The following is a 26,520-nucleotide window of genomic DNA, read 5'->3' as shown; positions in this document are numbered from 1 at the left end:
GCCAGAAAAGCAACTGGAGCAGCCGCTGTGGCAGTAGGCCACAGTACGTTCTCCGAGACTGGCTCTCCCCGGAGAGGGCGGAGAAAGATGGTGGAATGGTGCTCTTCCGCCACTCAGCGCGGGTCCCGAGAGAAACTCCAAATCCAACTTCCATCCACACTCGAAAACCACTTCCCGAGAGCTAAGGAAACCACGTGAGGGACCACAGCAGCTGAGTATGGCAGGATGACAAGAAAAGTCGCATTGGAAAGGGCAGGAAGGACAGTTTTGCTTTTCCTCTCCAGCCCCGGGCAGCACGGCGCAGAGACCTTCCTTCCCCTGGGGAGAAAGGGAAGGACGTGAGTGAGCCCCAGACTTGCATCTTGAGTTAGCGGAGCAAGTTTTCACTTCTGCGGTGAAGAAAAGGGAGAGACTCCAATTTTGAGTTCTTTCCTGTTTTTTATTTGGTGTCCAGAGAACATTTGACCTTGATGTTTTGTGAGCAACCAGTGTGTTGGACATTCGCAATAACTAAAATTGTTTGGGTTTTGTTCGTTTTGCAAAAATTGTTCTCCAGGCAGCTGTGGCGAAGCTATTGCGTATCCAAACTGGCGGCATCAGAAGAGCTCATTCCAACCCCAATTCCACCACCTTTGAGCTGTGTGACACTGAGGGGTCTCTTTCTTGTTCTCTCGGAGTCTCCTTTCCTCATTTGAAAAAAAAAAATTATAATCTCTGCCTTCAGGTGCTTTACAGGGTGTTTTAATGGTGAATAGCATGAATATTGCTGGCTGGGAAGGGAGGTGGGTGGTGGGGAGGGGGAAAAAAAAGGAAAGGGAAGGTGTGTATATTCACTTAGCTACTTGCTGAGTGTTGGTTATTCAAGATGTGTGGTAACTACTTCACGTTAGGCATGTTAGCACAGTACCCTAGAATATTTCAAAAGACTTTCATTTTCAAGGAAAATATTCTAGTGTTTGAGAGGCATTACTGGAGAAACATTATTTTATGTATAAGGGCTAAAACACATGGATTGCCCCAATGTCATACATTCCCAAATGTTCATCAGTCTAAGAATCCAGAATGAACAATTTTTTGATCAAATACTTTACTTCATTTGTTCTCAATTCTGACAGCACATTGGAGTCGCCTGGGGTGTTTCAAAAACTGAACAATACCAGGGCCTCACCTCAGACTAGTTACACCAGAATCTTCAGGGTGGGGCTGTGGAAAGGAGAGTAAGAATAAGAACGTCTTATTTTCATGTTTTTCAGTTGGCCAGAGTCCATTCAGAAGGAGATTAAGGTGCATGTAGCTGATTGGTCACTGTATCAAAGAGTCACATATTGAATCTGCAGGGAGTATAATAAGAGCTTTGCATTGCGAGCTTGCAGCTGTGCTAAGAAGAGAGGATTTCAATGGCTCTAGTTGTGGCCCTGGTCATTGGGCTCTCCTGCCTGCTTCTCCTCTCAGTTTGGAGACAGAGATCTGGGAGGGGGAATCTCCCACCTGGTCCCACTCCTCTCCCAATTATTGGAAATATCCTGCAGATAGATGTTAAGGACATCAGCAAATCTTTAACCAACGTAAGTATGTTTTTTGAATAATATGAATAATTATTTCCTGCTTTTAAATAAAATTGATTGTTGGAGGCACATTATTTTATTGTAAAGCATATATTCCCTGTGAGTTATTATTTTTGGTGTGTCATTGTCAGAAATAGTGGAATGATATCATGTGATTTCCTAGGAGAGTAATATTTAAGTTATAGGTGGACTCAAAATGATAAAGCGGTGCTACCTTTCTTGGTTTCACATCTTTTGCTATGACTTTTTGTCTGAAGTAAATGGTAATGGCAGTTTTGAGATTAAAGATTTTATTTAAAAAGTCATCTGCTGTACATGTTGTGTATTTTGTTTAGATATCATAATAGTTAAACTTCTCCAGAGAAGCAAATTATGTGTGATGTCAAGGAAATACTATGGGTCTACAATAAGTAAACGTGAATGAGAGAAATAATTAGAGAGGGATAAGTGAGTAGCATCAGAATGCTTTGGTTCTGTCTGTGACCTATGAATGTACAGCATGGAAGGAATTGTCCTTTCATGGGATGCTGCATGACCTGATATTTCTCTCTTGTGCCCACTCTGAGATAATAATACTGGTGGATTTCAAACTGGTGTGTGCATTCGAATCATCTGGGGAGATGTTTACAACTGGAGATTTCTCTTACTTATCACAGGGTTCTTGAGTCCTATCCCCCAGGGAAGAGCTTAGCAGGAGATCCTGAAGCTGTGTCCTATAGCAGCTGGATATTGGTCCAAATGTGGACATTGAGTACTGTGAAATTGCCCAGGTAGAAGAGATCAACTAAGCCAGGATTCAAATTTGGGTCTTCTATTTGTTAGCTGTGGGAAACTGAAATGAATTTGAATTTTTGAACCTCAGTCTCTTTATGACAGAATAAATAAACTTACCCCAAAATGTTGAGTCATTTCTGACAATCTGTGTAGTAATTTCCCTGGCAGTTTCCTAGCAAATGGGAGTCATTGTTTATGTAGAAGCTATAACAATCACCATTTTATTATACTTGAAGTCCAGAAATATTTGAAGTTGTAATTGACAGAATAAAAATATCAACAGTGTGATGATATTGGTCTGAATCATGAACAATGTGTAGACCCAATACTGATTTCTTTTGTTGCTCTTTGCATCTACTTTCCATTTCCAGTTGTCAAAAGTCTATGGCCCTGTGTTCACTCTGTATTTGGGCTTGAAGCCTTCTGTGGTGTTGCATGGATATGATGCAGTGAAGGAAGCCCTGGTTGATCTAGGAGAGGAGTTTTCTGGAAGAGGCAGTTTCCCAGTCTCTGAAAAAGTTAACCGAGGCCTTGGTAAGTGTGCCAGTGCACGAGTGTGCATGAGTGTGTTGGGCAGTGGTCCTGGGGATGAGGCTTGACTTGCTCCCCAGGCAGATTTTGGCCCCGCGTCAGTTTCCTCCTCCTTACCTGGGATTTCCCTTCTAGTTTTTGTTTCCCATTCTGGTAGGAATCCTCTTCAGCAATGGAAAGAGATGGAAGGAACTTCGTCGCTTCTCGCTGGTGACCCTGCGGAATTTTGGGATGGGGAAGAGGAGCATTGAGGATCGTGTTCAAGAGGAAGCCCGCTGCCTTGTGGAGGAGTTGAGGAAGACCAATGGTGGGTGGTATTCTTTGTTCTGTATCATTGACCATATCACACTGCTCTCTTCTCTAATGACATCCCTGGAAATACTTCGGGGGCAGCCAGATCTTTCATTCAGAGTAGTGGTTGTTAGTCTTCATGTGCAGGAAGGGTGGTGTGGTGCAGAGAGCCAAGGGAGCTTTGTGTATCTGTTGTTTGTACACATGGTGCATAAAGGAAGTGTGGTCATTTAATGCTGTTCTGTGTCCAACTTTGTTGTCAAATCATTATGTCACTAAGAAGGTTTGAGTCTTCTTTTTCAGGTGGTTAAAGAATGTTTTTCCTATAGTGTAATTGTGGGTTAACTATTCTAAAATGTTTCACTGGTAAACACTTGTCAAGTAGTCCTGATTGTAGTAATCTGTTACCCTTGTGGAGCATGAAATAACTGACATGAGCATTCGATTAATTGGTCTGCATGTGTACAGCCAGCCTCACTGACTGACATGTCTGCAGGGTTCTTTCCAATTTTCACCAGTAATTGTGCTGATTTGTGATTTTGACTCCCTTGGCATCTTTACTGCTCCTTCTTGTGAACCAATGATTATTTAAAATCTGTTGGTTTGAGTTATTTAATGTTTCTTACAACTTACTGCATTATTTTATATATTTTAAGAAAATTTACACTTTAGTATATTCCTTCAAAGTACAAAAATACTGGGTTATAACAAGGACTTATTGAACTGAATTTCAACTCATATTATTAACTCTTTATTCCAGTTTCCTAATTGGAAGATGATTCTGTTTTCAGCTTTCCTTGTATTATTCTCTATCTTTATTTGTGTAGTAATGAGTATTTTTGTTTTCTGATGGTTTGACATCTTGGAGTACCACAACCAGGGATAGTTAATTCCAAGAGATAGCAAACAGCTTTCCTACCATATACTTTTGGTGTGCAAACCAACCTATCCATAACCCATACCCTCGATCACCTGCTTTATCAAATTCTGCTACACCAACCCAATATTCTTGCCTTAAATCACCCCAAGACCAGTTATGGGACAGTTAGTGATCACCCCCATTGCCCAGAGCACATTGAGAGCATTCAAACTGTCAATCCTGAGATTACCCCATGTACCTACGCTGCCTCACTCATTCCTTCCCAAGCAAACCCCAATAAAGGTCCCAGCTTTGCTTTTGCTCCTTCTGCCTCCTGTCCAACTGAGATGCTTCTGGGTGCTGCCTGCCCCGTGGTGGTGTGGAGACCCCCTTCCCTTGGGAACACTAGCAGATTGTCTTTTCAAGGGCAGTCTGATCTGTTGACCACACCATATTTGAATGAAAACAAAATCCTATGTGGATTTTAAAAAAATTGAATTTTGAGTTAGAAGTTTTATGGTAATTACTGTCCATTCTACTTATTGATGAAATACTTGTCACAATAAATCTGGTTTTCAGCTTGGATTCTGAATTACTCTGATAATTAATGATCTCTTCTCAAGGAGGTGAAAAGTAAGATTGAAAGTCAGATTTTCACTGTGAGTCATACTACTGCCTCTGGAAAACTCAAATTGACAATTATAAATTATCCCCTATCTTCCAGGCTAAAATAAAATTTTAGTGTCCTGTTGTTTCAGCTGACAAGGAACCTGGCATAAGAGCAGTTAACTACTAAAGATGCTTCTATTGTTGAATTCCCTATTATTCTTCACATTTAAAAAAATTGACACAATAATTCCACATATTTTATACATATTTTGGGGGTGTAATGTGATAAATTGACACATGCATATAGTTTTTTTTATTGTAAACAAATGGGATACATTTTGTTTCTCTATTTGTACATGGAGTCAAGGCATACCATTTGTGTAATCATAAATTTACATAGGGTAATGTTGTTTGATTCATTCTGTTTTTTTTTCCCTTCCCCCACCCCTCCCACCCCTCTTTTCCCTCTATACAGTCCTTCCTTCTTCCATTCTTGCCCCCCTCCCTTACCCTAACCCTAACACTAACCCCTCCCACCCCCATTATGTGTCATCATCTGCTTATCAGCGAGATCATTTGTCCTTTGGTTTTTTGAGATTGGCTTATCTCACGTAGCATGATATCCTCCAATTTCATCCATTTGCCTGCAAATGCCATAATTTTATCATTCTTTATGACTGAGTAATATTACATTGTATAAATATACCACAGTTTCTTTATCTATTCATCAGTTGAAGGACATCTAGGTTGGTTCCACAATCTGGCTATGGTGAATTGAGCAGCTATGAACATTGATGTGGCTGTTGCTGATTTTAAGTCCTTTGGGTATAGGCCAAGGAGTGGGATAGCTGGGTCAAATGGTGGTTCCATTCCAAGCTTTCTGAGGAATCTCCATACTGCTTTCCAGAGTGTCTGCACTAATTTGCAGCTCCACCAGCAATGTATGAGTGTACTTTTTCATATAGTTTTTAATGATAAAATTAAAGTACTTAGCATTTCCATTACCATAAACATTTATCCTTTTTTTGGGACAATTTGAATTTCTTTCTTCTAGTGCTTTGTAAATTATATATAAATTGATGTTAACTACAGTTACCCTACTGTGCTGTAGAACACTGGAATTGAACTATATTTGGAATCCTCCTATTGAACTATATTTTGGTATCCATTATCCAACTTCTCTCCATTCTCCCTCCTCCCTCCCCTTCCTATAATCCAGTAGCCACTAATCTGCTTTCCTCTTCTATGACATCAAGTTTTTTAGCTTCCATGCATGAGTGAGAATGTGCAATGTTTGTCTTTTGGTGCCTGACTTATGTCACTTAACACAATGTCCTCCAATTTCATTTGTTTTACTGCAAACAATAAAATTTCATTTTTTTTTTTTTTAGTGACTGAATAAGATTCTCTTGTGCATACGTGCCATAATTGCTTTATGCATCCATTCCCTGTGGACATCTCTGTTGAGTTCGTCTTTTGGCTAATGTGGATATTCTGTCAACACTTTCAGTGCAAGTCTCCCTTGATTATATCTATAATCTAAATTTGTGGACTTTTCATATTTAACGTTTATTGATGCTTTGATTACAACACTCTCATTTAAATGTCCAAAAAAGAAAAGATGTCCTCTGCTTTTTCTTTTTCTATAAAATGAGGGAATTGACCTAAATGATGGTTAAATTAAAAAATGTGTAACATACAGAGTTCTGTTGATGGCTACATAGAGCGATAACTCAGAATTCCACAAGAGGGCATGCTTTGCCCAAGTAAATGAAACCTGGGCTCTGGTGATGATGGACACTATTTCCTAGAACCCGACATTTTTTCTCCCCTTTCAATATTGAAATAAAGAAATAGAAGGGCTCTCTTTATCAGTGTAACCCTTTGTGTTTACCCTATCTGTGATTTAAATTTTAAACGAACTTTTCTTATTTCCCTTTTATTTTAGGTAAGCAAAATCCATCTTAGAATTTTTGCTCACTTTCATTAGTTTTTCTTTTCACATAACGTGGGTGCTTTTGCCTTTGGACATTTGCTCCATCAAATACTTGCGTTTCCTATAGTTATTCTCTTTCTTTAGTCTTCCCCTCTCCTGGCTCCACATACAGTTCCTTCACCTATTCCCCATAATCTGTGCTCCCCACGGAGGGGTCTGTATGATGGTGGTGTTGATTCCCATTATAACTTAAAGGGAAACTGTCAGAATGTCCAGAGCGCTTGATGTCCTGGAGGAGAAGGATGTCTTCAGATTCCTTGCTGCAGGAACCCACTTCGGTGGCACCAACCTTTCGATTTTTAGTATGCTGAAGTTTTTACTAAAAGTGAATTTTTAGGTAGATATTGTCTTAGATTTTCTAAACTTATCTTTACCTGTTATCAAAGACAAAGTGTCTCATGCATATACATGTATATTAATGATTTTTTTCATGTTTCCAATTTTTCAGGCTCACCCTGTGATCCCACCTTTATCCTGGGTTGCGCTCCCTGCAATGTGATCTGCTCCATTATTTTCCAGAAACGTTTTGATTATAAAGATCCAAATTTTCTTAACTTGATGGAAAAATTCAATGAAAACCTCAGACTTATGAGCTCCCCATGGATCCAGGTGAGATCTAGAGCTTACCTTTTAGAGAAACCATTTATGCTCTTTTCTCTGACAAGTCCACAGTTCCAGGCCTGATCTATGAAGTGAATGTTTGAAAACTGGATGTTTTATATACTCTGATTTGGCAACCCTGGAAATCACATTTCTCCTTCTCTTTAGGGTTTTAAAAATTTTTTTGCTTGCTCTTGTTTTTCTTTTCTTTTTTGTTGTTATTTACTTTTTGTGTTCCATAGACTGTAGGTATTTAGTGACTTTCTAAATACTTAAAAAAAATCTCTGTTCTTTCTCATGTGTTATCTCTGAAGTTTCTGATTCTTTAGTTCAGCTAGTTTTTGGTCCTGGGAATTGAATCCAGAGCTTTATGCCAAGTGCTGTACCACTGAGCTACTTTCTTGGATCTTTCCAATTTTTTCGTTTTGTGACAGGATCTTGCTACATTAAGGTCCTTCTGCCTCAGTCCCCTGATTAGCTGGCATTCTAGGCTTGCACTACCTTGCTAGGCTGTGTTAGGTTAGTTTTGATAGAGATTTCCTTGACTGTGAGAAGAAGAAGGGGTGGGAAGGAGAAGGAGAGACAGAGATAGATAAGGGGAGTGAGGGGAAAACAAAGAAGAGGGGGATAGAGAGAGAGTGAAAATGAGAGAGAGTGTGAAAAGAAGCAAAGAAAGAAAAAGAAAGAAAGAAAGAAAGAAGGGAGGGAGGAACTTCCTCCAGATTGGCTCTATGCTGGGCACTCCGTGTTATAGCCTGCACTTGCTCTTAAGCAGCCTAGAATTCAGCAGAACTGAAGACTTCAGGTCTTTTCTTAGCCCATGTCCTGCCCTGGGCCTGTCTGTAATTTGTTTGAATTTATCAGAATGTGTGGGTGCTTTCGAGTGCCCTCATTTTTCAAAGATACGCTCTCTCAAGGTTTCTTTCCCAGGCTGTTGTGCCTTAGCTGTACTCTTTTGTTTGCCCTGGCTGGCTCAGGGTTGCTTAGTGGCATACTAAGTTAAAAAGTTTTTTTTCCAGGTAGGGCATTTTGAGGTTTTTGATGCTGCCCATTGCTTTTCCACCCTAGTGAATTCTGACTTTGATGAAAGAGACACACCTGCTTTGCTTCTGTCCTTCAGGTAGTCCTTGATAGTTGAGAACAGAGAAGCACAATCTCTGTTCCTCTGGAACCAAGAACCCGGGTCCCTCACTGGACACAGGGCTGTCCTCATTAAGGCCACTGCCAAGCTGAGAAGGTGGGTGGGAGGAGCAGCAGCAATGCCACAGAGTTTTCTGAGTTTTTAGATTATTTTCCTTTTGTCCATTTGGTTTCCCCTTTGTTGTTGGAAACATCTGACTGTCTTCTAGATTTCTGACAAAGTGATTCTGCCCAGAATTTCCAGGATGTTTGGCAAATTTTTTGGGGGGATGGGCTGGGCTGTCTACTGTGCCTACTGTGAAGTAAACCCTTAGACACCAGAGTGCTGTCCAAATCCTAGTATCATGGTGTGAACCTCTCAGAAAGGTAGATGAGTCCTTCATTTTTACAAGGAAGACAAATGCCTGAGTCTCGGGGTGGAATTCAAGCCCAGTGACTGGTGGTTTTTCGAAAAAACCTCTGTTTCCAGGCAGCACTTTGGTGATTGCCCCAAATCGTGCCCAGGCCCTCAGTGGACACCCAGGGCTCCTGTTGAAAAGTTTCCGTTACCCACAGGCTTGTCTGCCAGTCAGCACTAGAGACCTCGGCACCAGGCAGAAACATCCTAATTTAGAAGATCAGGGTGGAGAATGTTAGGGACACGGCTGCTGCCAGGATCCTCTGGGCAGTGGGGTGTTTGATGCTTCAGCGGGGATCCTGGTTGAGAAAGTGAGCAGGGTCAAGATCACAGAATGATTGGGTTGTGGTGTGAATGGACCATAAGCAAACAACACAGTATTGCCCTGTGTTGAGCTGGTGTGCCCTATAATCTGCCTAAAAGATAATTGCATGATTTTATAGGAATCATTTAACCACTCTGTGACATGTGCTTGTCTATAAAATGCTGTGTTGGTTTTCATGGTATCTTTGCACCCAGCCCAGTTACAAAGTCATGATTCTATTCTTGAGGCTTACTGCTGGTAGAAGAAATCGCAGGGAGTGTCTGTGTGCTCTGTGTCAGGTTGCAAGTGTCTTTAACCCTCTGTGCTGACATGTGACCCATGAGTGATATAGCGATTCATGCCATTCTGTATTTCAAAGTTGCAAGTAAAAATGGGGAGAACTGACATAGAGATGTTTTAATGCTGTAAAAACTGGTGTACGTATCAGACATTCTTACCGTGTTTGATGAGGGTGGTGGGTTTTACTCCCATCTCTCTGTCAGCATGGAGCATTCCTTTGTACGGCAATCAACACGCTGCTCAAGTTGGAGACCATTTTTTTGTTCACTCCAGTTTTATTTGTATTTTTATTGTATTTATCTATGTCTTCATTACATGGTTTTAATTTAATAAATGTCTTTTAATCTTTAAGGTCTACAATACTTTCCCTGCTCTCATTGATTATCTCCCAGGGAGTCATAACAAAATTATTAAAAATTTTGCTTATGTAAAAGTTATGTTATGGAGAAAGTAAAGAGCACCAAGAATCTTTGGATGTCAACAATCCTCGGGACTTCATTGATTGCTTCCTGATCAAAATGGAGCAGGTAGAATGTCATTTGCTTGCATTTTATGGATCACTGATAAATTCTTTACTTTTTGGGGATATAACTGGTCAGGCAAAAAATACTTGATAAGCACTTAAGTACCTATTGTGTATGTAAGTGAATCTGGACTAAGCATCGTGGAAGATTTAAAACTGAATTATTTAACACTGAGAGTACACGGGCACTGTTTTAAGCATCAATAATCTCTTTGATTAAAGACAGAATGTACATCTCAGGTAAGATGGAAATGCCAACGTGTAGAAAATACAAAATATCAAGCCGCAAAAGTGAACACAGACACATCACATATGGGAGAATAAAAAGGAAGTGCTTAACTTAGGTGGGTTTTTAGCCAACTTTTTCATCACTGTGACCAGAAAGACCTGACAAGAACAATTCAAAGGAGAAAAAGTTTATTTAGGAACTCATCGTTTTTAGAGGTCTCAGTCCCTAGACAGCTGATTTCATTGCTTTGGTCTAAGATGAGGCAGAACATCTTGGGAAGAGTGTGGAGGAGAATAGCAGCTCAGGATATGGCCACCAGAAAGCTGAGAGAGAACTCCACTCACCAGGGACAAATATAAACACCAAAGGCACACCCCCAGAGACCTGCCTACTCCAGCCCACACCCTACCTGCCTACAGTTATCACTTAGTTAATCCACATCAGTGGATTAAGCCTTTGATTAGATTACGCTTATCATCCCCCTAAACCTTTTCACCTCTATGTGTTCTTGCTTTATCTCACACATGATCTTTTGGGGGACACCACACATCCAACCAAGGTGTACTTCCTACATTTCTCGAGGTTTGATATAGATCTTCAGGTATTTGCAGTGAGAAGCATGGGAGGAATTTAGATGGAGAGTGAGGTAGTAATAAGTTAAGATGTGTGTGGTGGCAGAGATAGAGATAGGAGAAACCTTCGCTGAGTGCCACTGGAAATCAACTTGAACAGGATAATTGAGGTAAAGATGTTTGTTAAATACTCTGCAAACCTGATTGTTGGCATGAAGAGTTTTGATTTGACAGGTATGTATGGGCCCAGGATAATAATGTAATGCAAGGGAAAATTATCCTGGGAGTTCTGTAGAATGTTCTATGTGGTGACCGTGAGCTTAGAGACTAGCTATGAGATTTTTCATCTGTTTACACTTTGGCTTATTAAATGTCTGGATTATAGAAATGCAGGTATGAAATTCAAGGTATCCAGCATATAATATTATCAGAGATTATAGATTTCCTTTCAGTTAGTGAAGTAGATGGGAGCCAAGTAACAGGAACTGTATGGGAAATTCCAGTAGTGAGACAGTTATGACATTTGAGAGGTTTACCAAGGAGGGAAAGACTGGGATAGTGGACTTGAATGATAGTCCACTGAATGAGGGTCAATTTGGAAACTGAGAGGCACATAAGGACACTTGCATAGATACACAGTCCTCCTTGACTGGAAGAGGACAGATGCAGAAGAATCTGGAAAGAACCAACCATAGAGAATAACTCCATCCTCTGTGGCCACTATTATTTGACTCTGCTACTTTATAACACTGGGAAAAAAGTAAGTCAGTGTGCTAAAGTGACAAGGAATCAAAGTGCTGATGAGGGTGACTTTCAGAGAATTGTCTGGGAAATTGTATATGAATTTGAGTTTGGATTGTTGTAGATGGAGTGAAAAAGAGGGAATAGTTCCTAGAAAATGGGGAAGAGAAGCGGCAAATCACTTTGACTCTCTGCCTTATCTGTTTCTGGCGTAAGATGATCATTTTCATTCAGGGTCTAATTAATTTGAAATTCTCATTAAAAGTATGGACCTCCTACCAAAAGCATGCACCTAGATGAGTTCTTTATATTCGATACACATTGAGAGGAATTTCTTAATGCCATTAAGCTTCACCCTGAAGCTCAGGTTACAAACTCCAAGGTCTCTTATACTTCAATCACAAAGGCTGTTTCCTCAATACTGTATTTAAAAACTGTGTTGTTCCTTGGAGCTCAGTATAGTATTCAAAATATAGCTATTTATTTTTTATTAATATTTTATTAGGTATCATTTACATGCTTGCTCTGTATAGATTTTAAGTATAGTTTAATATTTTTACTTTTTTTCAGAGAGTTGTGGATCAATTACAATCAATTTCAGAACATGTTCATTACCGAGGAAAAAAAAAACCCCTGTGTTTAGCAGTCTCTTCCTTTGCCCCCAAGCCTTCAGCTTTAGGCAATACTATTCTATCTTCTGTGTCTACAGATTTGCTCTTCTGTACACTTCATAGGAATGGAATTACACAGTGTATGGTCTTTTGTGAGTGTCTTTGTTCTCTTGTCATAAACCTTTCAAGATACATTGATATAGCAGGTATCAGATACCTCCTTCCTTTCTATGGTAGAAAAATATTTCAGTGTCTCAATCTGTTATATATAATGCTTTCATTAGTTGATGGACATTTAATTGTTCCCATTCTTTGTCTATTATGAATAATACTGCTATGGATATTTGTATATAAGGTATTGGTTATACATGTTTTCATTTTTCTAGGGATTCGACGTCATGGTGGAATTGCTTGCTCTATGTTTAGCATTTGAGGAGCAAAGACCTAAATGTAAGAGCTAAAAATATGAAAACCTAGACGAAGATTTAGGCATGAAATTGGCTCCACCATTTTATAATCTCATTGCAGTATATGGGTGCTCCAGTTTTCCTGCCTTCTCACCTAGGTGTTGTATTTTTTATTCCAGTCATCCTAGAGGGTGTGAAGTGCTCTTTCATTGTGTGTGTGTGTGTGTGTGTGTGTGTGTGTGTGTTGTGTGGTGTGTTTGGTACCAGAAATTGAACCCAGGGGTGCTTACCACTGAGCCACATCCCTAGCCCTTTTTATTTTATTTTTTATTTTGAGCCAGGATCTTGTTAAGTGCCTTAGGCATATATATTCTAGATATACATTCCTCTACCGATACAAGGATTTTGAAGATATTTTCTGCCATTTTTGTGTATCATATTTTCAATTTCTTTAAATGTCTTTTGAAATAGAAAAGTTTTCTTCTGCGTGAAACTCCAGTTGACTGCTTGCGATTGTTTGGGTCATAACTAGGAAACGGTTACCTAACTAAAGTCCATGAAGGTTCACTCTAGGGTTTTTTTGGTAAGAGTTTTACAATTTTAACGGTTACATTTATGTACATGATTCACTTTTAGCTAAATTTTCATTGTGGTGTGAGGTATGGTTCCAGCTTCATTCTTTTACCTGTGAATATCCAGTCATCCCAACATCTTTTGTTGAAAGTATGTATTTGAGATTTCTCCTCCTCTTCCTCATCCTCCTCTTTTTCTTCTTTTCCTCTTCCTTCTCCTCCTCCTCCAACTTCCCCGTAGAACTCTTATTGGTGTGTTCCATAGGCCATGATGTATTGTTTCCATTATCAGTAACGACTGTCTATATGCAACTTCAGGATAGTCTTTAGTTTTCCTCATAATTTTTTCTTTAACTCAATAGGTGTTCTGGAATATATTGTCTAATTTCCATGCATTTTTGATTTATAGTCTTGATTCCTCTGATTATTGATTTTTAGATTCATATCTTTGTGGTCTGAAGAAATAATTGGATATAATTTCAGTCTTTTTAATTTTGTTAAGATTAGTTTTGTGGCCTAACACATGATCTATCTGGGAGAATGTTCCGTGTGCACTTGAGAAGAATGAGTATGGAATTATTGTTGGATAGAACAGTTGTATGTCTATTACGTCCATTTGGTCTGAAGTGTAGTTTCAGTCCAATATTTTATACTGTATTTTCATCCATATTATCTGTCTATTGTTGAAAAGTGGGATATTGGAATCCGTCTATTTTTGCGTTGCAATCTATGCATTCCCTCAGACCTCTTAATGTTTGCTATAAGTGTTTACATACTCCAATGGTGGGTGCATACGTATTTACAATTGTCATAGCTTCTTCATGAATTAATCACTTTATCACTTCATAATGACCTTCTTTGTCTCTTTTTAGTGTTTGACCTAGTTTGTTTGTCTGATGTAGGTATGCTACGCTCTGCTCTCTTTTGGTTTTCATTTGCCTGGAATGGTCTTTTCATCCCTTCACTTTCAGTCTGAGTGTCCTTGAAGGTGAAGTGAGTCTCGCGTGGGTGTCATGCAGTTGGGTTTTATTTCTTAATGCACTCTCTCCTCACAGTGAAACTGTGATCGGGTGTTTGTCTTTAGCTCTCTCTCCACTAATCTAAGGGGAGGATCCACAAATGCGTGCACCACAAATTCCAATGATTCTCTGATTCTGGGTAGATAGCTGCTGGAAGTGGGCTTACTGTATATCCATCTCTTTGTTTTCTGTGATTTAAGGACACAGCCAGAGCTAGGTGATTAAGGAGGTGGTCCCTTAGGTGAAAGCTATAGAAGTTGTGGTGCTCAGTGCATAGACAAACCCCTTCCACTCTAAATGGGTAGACTTGTTTTTATCATGGGGGGCATCATGAAGGAAGACTAAGGAAGTACCAAGCTCTTCTCAGGCTGTTAGAGGTCTACTCTTTGTTGGTTTGGTTCCCTGATGCAGGCTAGTTAGCAGCTCAGCTGTGAGTGGCAGCAGTTGGCAGAGTATGCCAGTGCATCTCTTCCAGACAGAAACTCTGAACTTTGACTTTTATACTCCTATCTGCCTCAATTATTGGGTATAAATCCCCTGGAAGTGCTTGTGCTCCTGTATAGACTCCTGTAGGCCTAATTCCTCTACTCTCAGAGTTGATAAATTCAGAGTAAACCATGAGGAACCTTTGATTTAGGGTGTTATAATTGTGTTCCAAACCTGCCTCTCCTCCAGGTGTTGGGGATTTCATCCCAGATCATATGGTACAGTGTATGGAGTGGGATCAGACTTAAGTATACAATAGCTTTTCCTATCTGTTAGGAATCACTCCACTTGAGTCTGAGTTTATCTCACAGGCAGGTGATACAGAAACAAATGCTTACTTAGTGCATCTGTGGGTACAGGGAGAGTCAGGAGCCTTTTATTCTGCTACATTGCCTAATTGCAAACTCTTTTTTTTTTTTCTCTGACTTATAACATTTTTCAAGATTTGGCTTAATATCAACATTTCTATTAATTAAATTGTATGTGTATACAACAGGAGAAAACCCAATTTAATAATGGCTTCACAAAATGGTGTATTTATCTCACATCTCAAGAACCTCATGTTGATTACTGTAGACCTAGTGCAGTAGTCCTAAGCATTATGGACCTCAGGTGCTTGTCCTGTTTCCTTACTACATTTTTTACACGAGTTGTTTCTCCCCATTCCTCTTTCTTCTGTGTGGGTTATATTCACTGCTATCCTATGTGATTATTGCAGTTTTAATACTAAATTCTGCATTGTCTAAGTTTCTTGTTTTAGAACAATCTGAGTTATTTGGATTTATTATAATAATATGCTGGAAAATGATCAAATAATGAAATAATCGTGTAATTCCTAGGAAAAGGGACACTCAACAGTCTGAATTTACATTGAAACTTGTTAACAACTGTAACTGATGTGTTTGGAGCAGGAACAGAGACAACAAGCACCACTATGAGATATGGACTTCTGCTCCTGCTGAGCATACAGAGATCACAGGTATGACTACATATAGTGAACAGGGTGAATTTCAGAAGATGTGAAGACGCTGAGAGTGTCTTCATCCTGGGTCTCTGAGAGAAGCGCTAGTATTGAAATTTCTGTGCCACTAGCTATAATTTGTATAAATATGATGAAGGAATAAAAATAAGACTATTTCATAATAGGAGGTGACTGAGAGAAGGGGCGAGCAGAAGCAAAGGCAATCCAAATTTTAGGTTTAGTGACAAAGTATTCTGGTAAAGCATCCGTACAAGCATTCATGAATTGGCCCTAAACTTATATATTGGTTTTTTGGAGTAATAGAGCACCGTCTTCTTCATTTTTTTTTTTTTTTTTTTTGTACCAGGGATTGAACTCAGGGGCATTGAGCCACATCCCTAGCCCTTTTTTATTTTCTTTTTTGAGATAGGGTCTCACTAGATTGCTTACCGTCTTGCTAAGTTGCTGAGGCTGGATCAAACCTGTGATCCTCTTGCCTCAGCCTCCCGCGCTGCTGGGATTATAGGCGTGTACCACCATGCCTGGCAATTGACCACTTTCAATGATGTGTTAGTCCATTTTTTTTTTTTTGGCTATAACAAAATAGCTGATGCTGAGTACTTTATAAAGAAAAGAGGTTGATTAGCTTGCCATTCTGGAGGTTTGAGACCATGGCACTGACATCTGCTCAGCTCTAGTGAGGGTTTCATGGTGGATGGCATCAGAGTTGTATGAACACATATGAGGGTAGTGAGTGGTCCATGCAGAAGAGAGATTCAGGGTAAGAACTAGACTTTCTTATAACAACCTATTCTCCTGGGAGGTAATTCACTCTGTGAGGCCACTTTAATACCCTGTGACCTAATTACCTCCCATCAGGCCCCAGCTCTTAAAGGTTTCACCATGTCTCATTGCTATGTTGGGGCCAAGCTTCTAGCAGATGACACTTGGGAGAAACCTCAAAAACCATATCAAATCATAGTAGTATATTCTTAAAGATCTTTCCTTACTCTGAAAGTATTCTAATGCTGGTGCAGGGAAGACACAAACTTTGTTTATTTAAGCATAGTAGATATTCTAGAGATATGATGAAACAGCCTAAGAAAATTTCTAGTCTTGGAATTATTTTAAAAGGTTAGAGTTATAAGAAAAGTATTTACTATTGAGGCAGAAGATGTGCCCAAAGAATTTTATTTTATTTTTTGTATTTTTTTTTTTTTTTTTTTTTGGGTGCTGGGGATTGAACCCAGGGCCCTGTGCTTGCAAGGCAAGCACTCTACCGACTGAGCCATCTCCTCAGCCCCAAAGAATTTTATTACCTTAGAATTCTGAGTACAGAAAAATGTATTTGTCAAGGTAAGAATTTTTCTTAGGGTCAATTCTTTCTTTTAAAATACTTAACTTTTTTTTTTTGGTAACAGGGATTGAACCCAGGGGCACTTATCCACTGAGCCACAAGCCCTTTTTAAAAAATATTTCATTTAGAAACAGGGTCTTGCTAAGTTGCTTAGGGCCATGCTACGTTGCTGAGGCTGGCTTTGAACTCGAGATCCACCTGCTTCAGTATCCCAAGTTGCTGGAATTACAGGCATGTACCACCCTGCAAGAACACTTAACATTATTTAAAAACTGATTTGCCTTTAAAAGGTTCTGGTTCTGCATAGTAGATTAGCCACACCCTTTACATTTTTAATTAATTACAAAACTAAAATTACTCCTGTTGAAGTTAGAGATGTATAGGAAACCATCAACAAGTCTTTAGCAAACTGCAGAAACACAAAGAGGGTGACAATCATTTTGGGAGGAGACTGAAGTTATAATCTTAATTCACAAGAAGATTCATGGCACAGGCCGATTTGTGTCCCTGCAATTCCCACAGTGCTCAGTATTTGGAAGAGCCAAGTGACAAAGAAAGTAGAGGGAGCATGAAGCAGGCAACAGGAGGCTCTCCCCCAGGTTCCTTCCTCATCTCCCTTCACCAGGTAACTTTCCCCCAGAGCAAAAGGAGGATAACTCTCTTGAGAAAAATGGAACCTTAGAGGTTCAGTGCTCAGGGACACAGAAAGAGGCAGGGAAAGGATGAGGTGCAGGCTGAAAAGAAGGGTTAAGAAAGAATTCACTCAAATTCCAAGGCCCTTAGCTCCATCTCCTTTGCGTTTCTGAAATTCAGCAGCCAGATGTAAACTCCAGAGTATTAGTAGTGCCAGAGGAAAGACCTCTATTTTTTTTCCCATCCATATAGAAAATGTTCACTGCATGTCCAGGAAAAGGAATGTAATGAAAATATCCACTCATGGAATTTCAGAACACTACATATAAGGGAGAAATTACCAAGACTTTCAGAGATAAATCAAGTAGTCTTTAAAGATTAAGAATCGAAAGGCATTAAAATCTCACAGCAGCTGTCATCTTCTGTGTTCATACACAAAGGATAGTTTCAAGACTCTACAAGTTGATGAAAAATTTACTCTTTAGTCTTTTTTTACTTTGGTGATTATTTGCTTTGCTGTGCAGAATTTTTTAGTTTGATGTAATCTCATTGTCTATTTTTGCTTTTGTTTTCTGTTCTGGTGGTCTTGTCCAAAAAATTCTTGCCAATTCTGATGTTCTAAAACATTTCCCTTATATTTTCTTTTCTTTCAGGCCTCTTATTTAAGTCTTTAATCCATTTTGAGTCGAATTTTGTAGCTAATGAGAGATACAGGTCTAGTTTCATTCTGTGACATGTGAATACCCATTTTTCATTATTGAGAAGACTGTCTTTTCTCCAGTGATTGTTCTTTTCTTAGCACCTTGTCAAAAATCAGTGGACTGTAGATGAATGAGTTTACTTCTAAAATGCTTATTCTATTGGTCTGTGTGTCGTTGTTACACCAATACCATGCGGCTTTGGTTCCTTCAGTCATGTAGTCTATTTTGAATTCAGGTAGTGTAATGTTTCCTGTTTGCTGAAGATGACTTTGACTGTTTGGGATTTGGTGTGTGTGTGTATGTGTGTGTGTATTTCCATTCAAATTTTAGGCTTGTTTTCTCTAGTTTTTATGAAGAACACTTCTGGTGTTTGCAAAGGCATTGCAATGAACCTGTAGGTTTCTTTGGGCACTAAACATTTAAAAAATATTGATTCTTCTAATCCTTGAACACAGGATATCTTTCCTTTTTTTTGTGTGTGTGTGTGTGTGCGTTCTCTTTAATTCTTTTCATCAGTGTCTTATAGTTTTTATTGTATAGATCTTTCACCTTTTGGTCAAATTTATTCCTAGATATTTTATTTAATTTTTTGAAGCTATTGTAAGTGGGATTTCTTTCTTGATTTTTATTTCAGATAATTTACTTTTAGTATATAGTCCACTACTGATTTTTGTAACAATCTTGTTTAATTCATTTTTTTCTAACTTTCTTTTTTTGTGTGTGTGTAATCTTCGGGTTTTCTGTGTGTGATATCTTGTTATCTGCAAGCAGTGACAATTAGACTTCCTTTTTCCAATTTGGATGCCCTTTATTTATTTCTCTTGTCCAAATAATCTGGCTAGGACTCCTAGTACTGTATCAAAGAAAAGTGACCAAAGTGGGTATTCTTGCCATGTTCCAGATCTTAGAAGCGTTCATCTTTTCCTTATGCGGTGATTGAGATGATCATATGGTTTTTGTTCTTTGTTCTGCTGATGTTTTGTTTCATATTTATTGACTTGCAAATATTGAATCCTATTCACTTATCTGAATCCCACTTGATCATGATCGTGGTGAATAATAATCTTTTTTTTTTTTGGCAGTACTAGGGATCAAACCCAGGTCCTGTGGCTTGCAAGGCAAGCCCTCTACCAACTGATCTATGTCCCTCAGCCCTGTGAATAATCTTAAGGTGTGCTTTGGGTTCTGTTTGCTAGTATATTGTTGAGGGTTTTCAGATCTTTTTGTTCATCAAGGATATTGACCTGTAAGTTTTTTTTTTTTTTTTTTTTTTTTTCATGTGTCCTTTTCTGATTTTGGTATCAGGGTAATGATAGCCTGGTAAAAGATGCTTGGAGGAATTCTCTCCTCTTCAATATTTTGGAATAAATTAAGAATTATTGAACATCTTTCAAGTGTTCAGTAGAACTAACAGTGAAATCATCTGATCTTGAGCTTTTCTTTGATGGGGGACTTTTTAATTGTGGATTTGATCTGATTACTTGTTTGGTCTGCTTAGGTTTTCTAGTTTTTCAAGATTTAATGTTGGTAAGGTGTTTGTGTCCAGGAATTTGTCTAATATTTTTAGTTTATCAAATTTGTTGGTGGACAGTTATTCATGATAATCTCTAATAATTTTTTTTATTTCTGTGATATCATTTCATTTCTATGGCTGTGCATGATGTAGATTCATACCATTCATGTAGTCATACATGTACATAGGGTAATGATGTCTGTCTCATTCCACCATTCTTCATACCCCCCCATTTCCCTCTACGTAGTCTAAAGTTCCCCCGTTCTTCTCTCACCTCCCAACCCCCACCCCCATTATATATCATCATCCTCTTATCAGGGACAACATTTGGCCTTTGGTTTTGGGAGATTGGCTTATTTATTTTAGTTCCTTCTTCTTTCTTTCTCATCTCTTACAGTCTTCATTCATGGGTAAGTGATTTCCTTGCTTATTAGATTGGGTTTGTCCATCACAGATTTTTTGCTTTGTGGCTGCCATGAGGCTTACAAAAATACATTTTGATTATAACCAACTATTTTGAAATGATAGCAACTTAATACAATCATAAAGATAAAAGAAGTAAACAAAAAGAATCATAATAGTATATTAGTAAAAAAAAAACCCTTCATGTGCACTCCATTTCTCCTTATATTTAAAATTTTTGATGTCCCATATTACATCTTCCTATGTTTTTACTTTCTTGGAAAGATACTAAAAGATATACTTTATCCAAATATCTGAAATCAAGTGAAAAGAAGTAATAGGCTCCAGAAGTCAGGAAAACCATATAGAAAGATGGGAGTGTGCTGGGCACCAGGTCTAGGAAATAGCCACTTCAGGATGGACTAGGTGAAGCTGTAGGTGTGAAGGGAGTCACCAAGAACAAAGGAAACATGATGGATTATTTGATGATATTTTTTGGTGATTAAAAAATTATTACTAGAGGATTGGAACATATATGAGCAATTGCAATAATTCTAAGTTGACATGTAAAAATTAGGAATTTAAATAAATTTTTTAAAGGTGAAGAATGTACAAAAGATGAAGCATAGTTATAGTTGTCTTGACTGTGAACAATATGATGTTATATGGATGTAAGAAATGAATATTGATATAATAAAATCGTAATATAAATAGACTCGGGAAAATGAAGTGAAATGCGTGTGTATTTTTTGTATACATGTTTGTATGTTTTGTATGATGTGGTAATGAAGATGTAAGTCTTCATTCATCTCTCTTACTAGGAAGTATCTGAAATCATCCAAAGTAGTACAAATAACAGAAATAGTTATTATTTACAAATAAATACAAATATAAATTGCAGAAGAAATGTCTAGGATGTTTCAAAGTGAGCACCTTTGGCATATGTGAGAGTGATAAAGAATACCATTGCAAGTTGCACACACACACACACACACACTACAGACCCATATACAAACAGATTTGTAAGTAGAATTTAATTTTTAAAACCTCATTAATTTGATATGAAATTAATTCATGTTTTCTGTTTTTTCTGCATAGACTGATTTCTTAAGTTCATAATGTGCTAAATATTTATATAATTCAAGTTTTTAAAATAATTCCTATTTTTATTGCTATCCTATATGCTACTATGAATGTGTTTACAGATTTGTCTTAATCCCGAAGTTGGAGGGGAGTTATATATACCTGTAAGAGTAAATACATATATTTGCTAGATATACTTATGGCTTTATAATGCTGTTGGCACAACATTATGCTTCATGCAGTCCTGAATTGTTATGACAAACATGCCATTTCTTAATTTTGTCTTATCAGCTAAAGTCCAGGAAGAGATTAACCATGTGATTGGCAGACACCGCAGCCCCTGCATGCAGGACAGGGGCCGCATGCCCTACACAGATGCTGTGTTACACGAGATCCAGAGATACATTGATCTGGTCCCCACCAATCTGCCCCATGCAGTGACCTGTGATGTTAAATTTAGAAACTACTTCATCCCCAAGGTAAGCTTGTTTCTCTTTCGCCGTACCCCAATGCTCTTGGAGTTCCCAATTTTAGAGTATGGTTCTGATCCTTCACCAGTGCTAGAAGGGATAAGGCAAAACTCACATGTGTGGCAGCTAATTAAACTGCTGTTCTCAGTTTGGGTTATAAAGTTATATAACAGGTTTTGATTTGTCTTCCAAACTTTTTCTGTTAACTTTTTGGCTGCACTTAGGTGTTCCCATTTTAAAATACGTATCAAAAGTATGAGTTTGTAGTTTGCCAAAACACATTATCTGCTTATCTATCAAGGTGACATTAAATCTGTCAATCAGTTTTTTGATGTGTTGAATCAGTTTATGGATATGATTATGTTCCCAGTTCATTTAGGCTTTAAAAATTTTTTTTTTTTCTCTCTCTCTCTCTCTCTAAATATATATATATACTAAAATTTCCTTTTTAGTTGTCAGTGGACCTTTATTTTATTTATTTATATGTGGTGCTGAGGATCAAACCCAGTGCCTCACACATGCTCGGTAAGTGCTCTACCACTGAGCCACAACCCCAGTCCTATGCAAGGAATTTGATTTCAATCCTCATGCTTCCCAACTTTTCCTCCCCTCCACCCTCCCCCACATTCTCCTTCCTCTACTCTACCAATCTTCTTTTTGCTAGTTTATTTATTATTATTTTTAATATCTTATTTTAATTTATTCCTTTTAATGTCCTTAATGCAAGACCCCCTCCTATATAATCTGATACAAATGCAATTAAAAGCCATTATCTGTTTTTGATAAGCAGATGTAGACATCTAAAATGCCACCTCTGACCTCAACTGACTTATTCTGGAGAGAAGTTGGTGCTGAAGGTCAAGAATAATGATCACATTACATCATGTTCTCCAATTCTGTCCATTTGTCAGCAAATGTCAGAATTTCATTTTTCTTTATGATTGAGTAAAATTCCATTGCATATGTATACCTTGTTTATTGATCCATTCATATATTGACAGGCATCTGGGCTAATTCCATGATTTCGCCGATATGAATTGTGCTGCTATAAACATTGAACATTGAAGTTGATGTATTGCTATATTATGCTGATTTTAGTTCTTTAGGATAAATGCCAAGGAGTGGGATAGCTGGATCATATGGTGGATTCATTCTTAGTTTTTTGAGGAATTTTTGTACTGCTTTCCAGAGTTGTTGCAGTCCCATCAACAATGTATCAGCATACAGTGACACTTTTGAAGAGTCAAATCCATGGTGTAAAATGTTTCTCAGCCTGATTTCATGTGAATGTTTTCTTGGTGATTAGAAGCCAGTTAGGTTTTGGATAAGAACGTTATACAGGTGATGTTATGTATGTCCCACTGCATCAGATTTTGGCTGGGGACACATGATTCAGTTTGTCCCATTATTGGTAATACTAAGATTTACACTTAGTATGGGGATGTCTGCCAGATCTCTTTATTGCTGAGGTTCTGTTATTACAAATAAAAATAAAAAAGAAGTCCAGAAGATTCTGCTTATTTAAGACATCATGAATATTCCGTTTCCAAATAACTTACCCAACAGTTTTAACATTATTGATGATCCTTGCCTGAAGTGATGATCCTACCTGAATTTTTACAAAATGATGACTTTTTAAATTTTCACCCCAGCTGTTTTTAAGGTGGGATTCTTCTGTGAAGAGTTCAATCAAAAGAAACATATTATATTCCAATGATGAGGACTCAATAGGTGTTAGTGTGCTTGTTACTATCTTACCAGATCTCTATTTAAAAAATCCAAATGAAAAAATTCTAAATACTCCTGACTTTCAAGTAAGCACTGAATTCTATTTTAAACCATAAACCACATATGAGATATGTGAAAACTGAAGTAATGAAACAGAGCAGCAGGTGGGGGACAGACACCAAGGTCCCAGTTTGGTGCTAAGCAGAGAGAATTCAGAAGGTCTGTGTCCATATTTCCAGGTACTCAGTCCTTCAACTGCTAATGGAGGACGCTTTCACAAAATTATTGCTCTTGACCTGAAACTCCTCCCTGGTTTGTCTTTCTGGAAATGTCACTGCTTTTCTTTGAACCTGAGTTTCCTTAAATATATATAGATCAGGTGAATTCTATCTATCATTTCTTTCCATTCGACTTCTTTATAACTAATTTCATCTCCCTATTGTTTCCAGGGAACAACAATAATAACATCGCTGACTTCCGTGCTTCATGACAATAAGGAATTCCCTAATCCCGAGGTGTTCGACCCTGGTCACTTTCTGGATGGCAGTGGCAACTTTAAGAAAAGTGACTACTTCCTGCCTTTCTCAACAGGTGATAAAAATCCATTTCCATTTGTAATTTTGGGGAACAAGATAACTTTTTTAGGATCATGTGCAACTTACATGGGTGCCTCCTCTGGAGCTGGTAGATTAGCTCTTTGTACATCAGCAAATTGGAGCTCCCCTTCAATACCATTGCACTTTCCCTTATTTATGATCCATCCTCACTACTGGCCCCATTGAGTGGGGCTTTATGGAGTGTCTGACTCATATTTTTCAAATTGAGAAAGTTGTAGTATAGGTTGGTTGAATTGTGCTTCTGGATATATCAATAAACTCAACTGAAACTTCTAAGAGTGTCACTCTTAGATGCCAAGTATCCTAGCACACATAATGGGCTCTTACGAGTCTCACTCCTGAGTTAGGAAACAGATGAAGAAACATCATTTTATCTAGTAGGACCAGTGCTATGAGAGAGGGAAGCATAGATTTCTGGGGAGGCAGAGGGAAACAAGGGAAAGAAGGGTTGAGTTGGCTTGTAGGAGCTGGGGAGCAGGGCAGAGAAGACAGGGCACTTTGGGGAAGCAATGGAGTCTAGGAGAGAATGTTTTGTATAGATCTAGGGAGTCAGAACATACCAGCTAAATGCAGGCTGAACAAAACCTGGGGAACGTGGAAGGAGAGTCTGCAGTGATTCCAGAGTACCTTCCTCTTCCTCGACTCATGATCTTGCATTTGGGTATTCTCATTGTTAAACGTGTGTGTTGAGACTATAGACATGGCGTCAACTTCATTTGTTGTAACAGATTTTGATGCCTATGTTGGGCCTGGCACTGTCCATATTAAGATGTTAAGGAAGGAACCCTTCTTTTAAGTCACTCGTATATTGGCTGGATAAAAAACAAAAACCAAATAGATTTGAGGTGAGACTTCCTCCTGTGGAAGCATGACTATGATGAGAAAACGTAGAGGGTGAGAGTCTAGCAACCTCTAAGCAAGCATTATAAAGAGAAATGACGGGACATAGGTCCTGAAGAAGTATTAGAGCAAAAACCTGGCTAGCACAGGGTGCCTGATAAAATGAGATCAAAGTGGATAGCAGCTGTGTCCAGTCTTCTGTGCAGCTGTCTCGCCTGCCGTTGTGTCTTCAACCCACTTATATAACTGATCATTCATTGTGTAGTTACTGCATATTCTTTATAACATTTCAGAACCTAACGTTCAAGGAGAGAAAACTCTGTGTTTGTCGTCCTCAGGAAAACGCATGTGTGTGGGAGAGGGCCTGGCCCGCATGGAGCTGTTTTTGTTCCTGACCACCATCTTACAGAATTTTAAGCTGAAACCTGTGGTTGATCCCAAGGACATCGACACCACCCCATTGCCAATGCGTTTGGCCGGGTGCCACCTTCATACCAGCTCTGCTTCATTCCTGCCTGAAGAAGGGCTACTGGCTGCTGCTGTGCTGTCACCTGCCACTTCTCCTCCTTGGAGGCATCGTCCAAGGCCCTCTCACTCTCAGGGATACCCTCTCTCACCTGCCTCTCACAACCCCATCCCCTCCTGAACCAGTGCAACCTTGGTTAAGGAGAGGGTCCTGGATTATTGCATAGATATATTTGCTATTCCTTGTACTCTGTAACTCTTGCCTCAACCAACACAGGTGCTAATACTTACCTAAAGCTGAGTCACTAAAATGTCATCATAGTAAAACTGCACAACACTTAGTCTGTGATGACTCAGAGCCATGTATTCCCTGCATGTTCTGAGCAAAAATACTGTCATTGCTGAGTCAGTTCTCAGAAATTTGTTTTTGTGCATAATGCAGAATGAAAAAAAAAATAGATTAAAACTACTATGAGATACCACCTTGCACTCATTAGGGTAGGCATTATAAGAGACAGGGAGGGAAAAAGAGGGAGAACTCGAAATATATAGAGTATATACAGAAGTTGGAAGGCTTGTGTATACTGTGGGGAGGGAAAAATGATATAGCCACTGTGAAAAATAGTATAGCAAGTGGTTCCTAAAAAATTAAAAGTGAATTATCATGTGAGCCATCAATTTCACTTCTGGGTACATCCTCATGTGAAATAATAGCAGTGTATCAAAAAATACTTATACCCTATGTTTATGCCACAAACCTCTTCACCAATCCATACCCAAATATGAATGTCTTAAAAATTCGCTGACATTTAGTATTTCCCAGAAGTATCTCTTGTTTTCTTTTACCACGGTGATCCAGAATACTTAATAGAGGAAGAACTTTTTGTGTTGTTGTTTGAATGTTTTTTTTTTTTTTTTTATGCTAGAAATTAAATTTAGGGCCTCCCTCATGAAGGCAAGAGCTCTGTCAGCTGAATTATACCCCAGCCCGTGGAAGAGTGTTTTGATACTTCAAATGACTCTGGTGCCTAGATGGCTCATAGGAAGTATCTAGGGAATAGTGAACTAACTTATTGAATTAAAATTTGCCACTTATAAAAAAGTATCAAGGCATTATCTTCACAAAATTATATTATCTTGGGATCCAGCAATTCCACTTCTAAATATACCCAAAAGAAGTGAAACAGGTTATCAAAGAGAAATTTGTGTCTCCATATTCATAGC

General features: G+C 38.5%; 1 protein-coding gene and 1 long non-coding RNA gene across 2 annotated transcripts; both read left to right on the top strand.

Moving 5' to 3' along the window:
* CYP2C18 (cytochrome P450 family 2 subfamily C member 18) lies at positions 1-25,484 on the top strand. The gene is given in 15 exon segments (XM_079138136.1): positions 1-747; positions 1,254-1,565; positions 2,711-2,873; positions 3,028-3,177; positions 7,074-7,234; positions 9,719-9,816; positions 9,818-9,893; positions 15,366-15,377; positions 15,379-15,398; positions 15,400-15,485; positions 15,488-15,505; positions 21,468-21,655; positions 23,824-23,965; positions 25,170-25,289; positions 25,292-25,484. Coding segments are annotated over 14 exon segments (1,461 nt in total). The 5' UTR covers positions 1-747; positions 1,254-1,397; the 3' UTR covers positions 25,351-25,484.
* Positions 3,880-4,603, top strand: LOC306660063. Its single transcript, XR_013763535.1, has 2 exons — positions 3,880-4,013; positions 4,048-4,603. It is a non-coding gene; the product is annotated as an uncharacterized lncRNA (long non-coding RNA).
* Positions 25,485-26,520: the final 1,036 nt, after the last annotated feature.

This window comes from Sciurus vulgaris, assembly GCF_902686455.1.
Source record: "Sciurus vulgaris genome assembly, chromosome: 4".
Lineage (NCBI taxonomy): Eukaryota > Metazoa > Chordata > Mammalia > Rodentia > Sciuridae > Sciurus > Sciurus vulgaris.
Note: the sequence above shows the minus strand (reverse complement) of the source record. Positions and strands in the feature narration are given on the sequence as shown.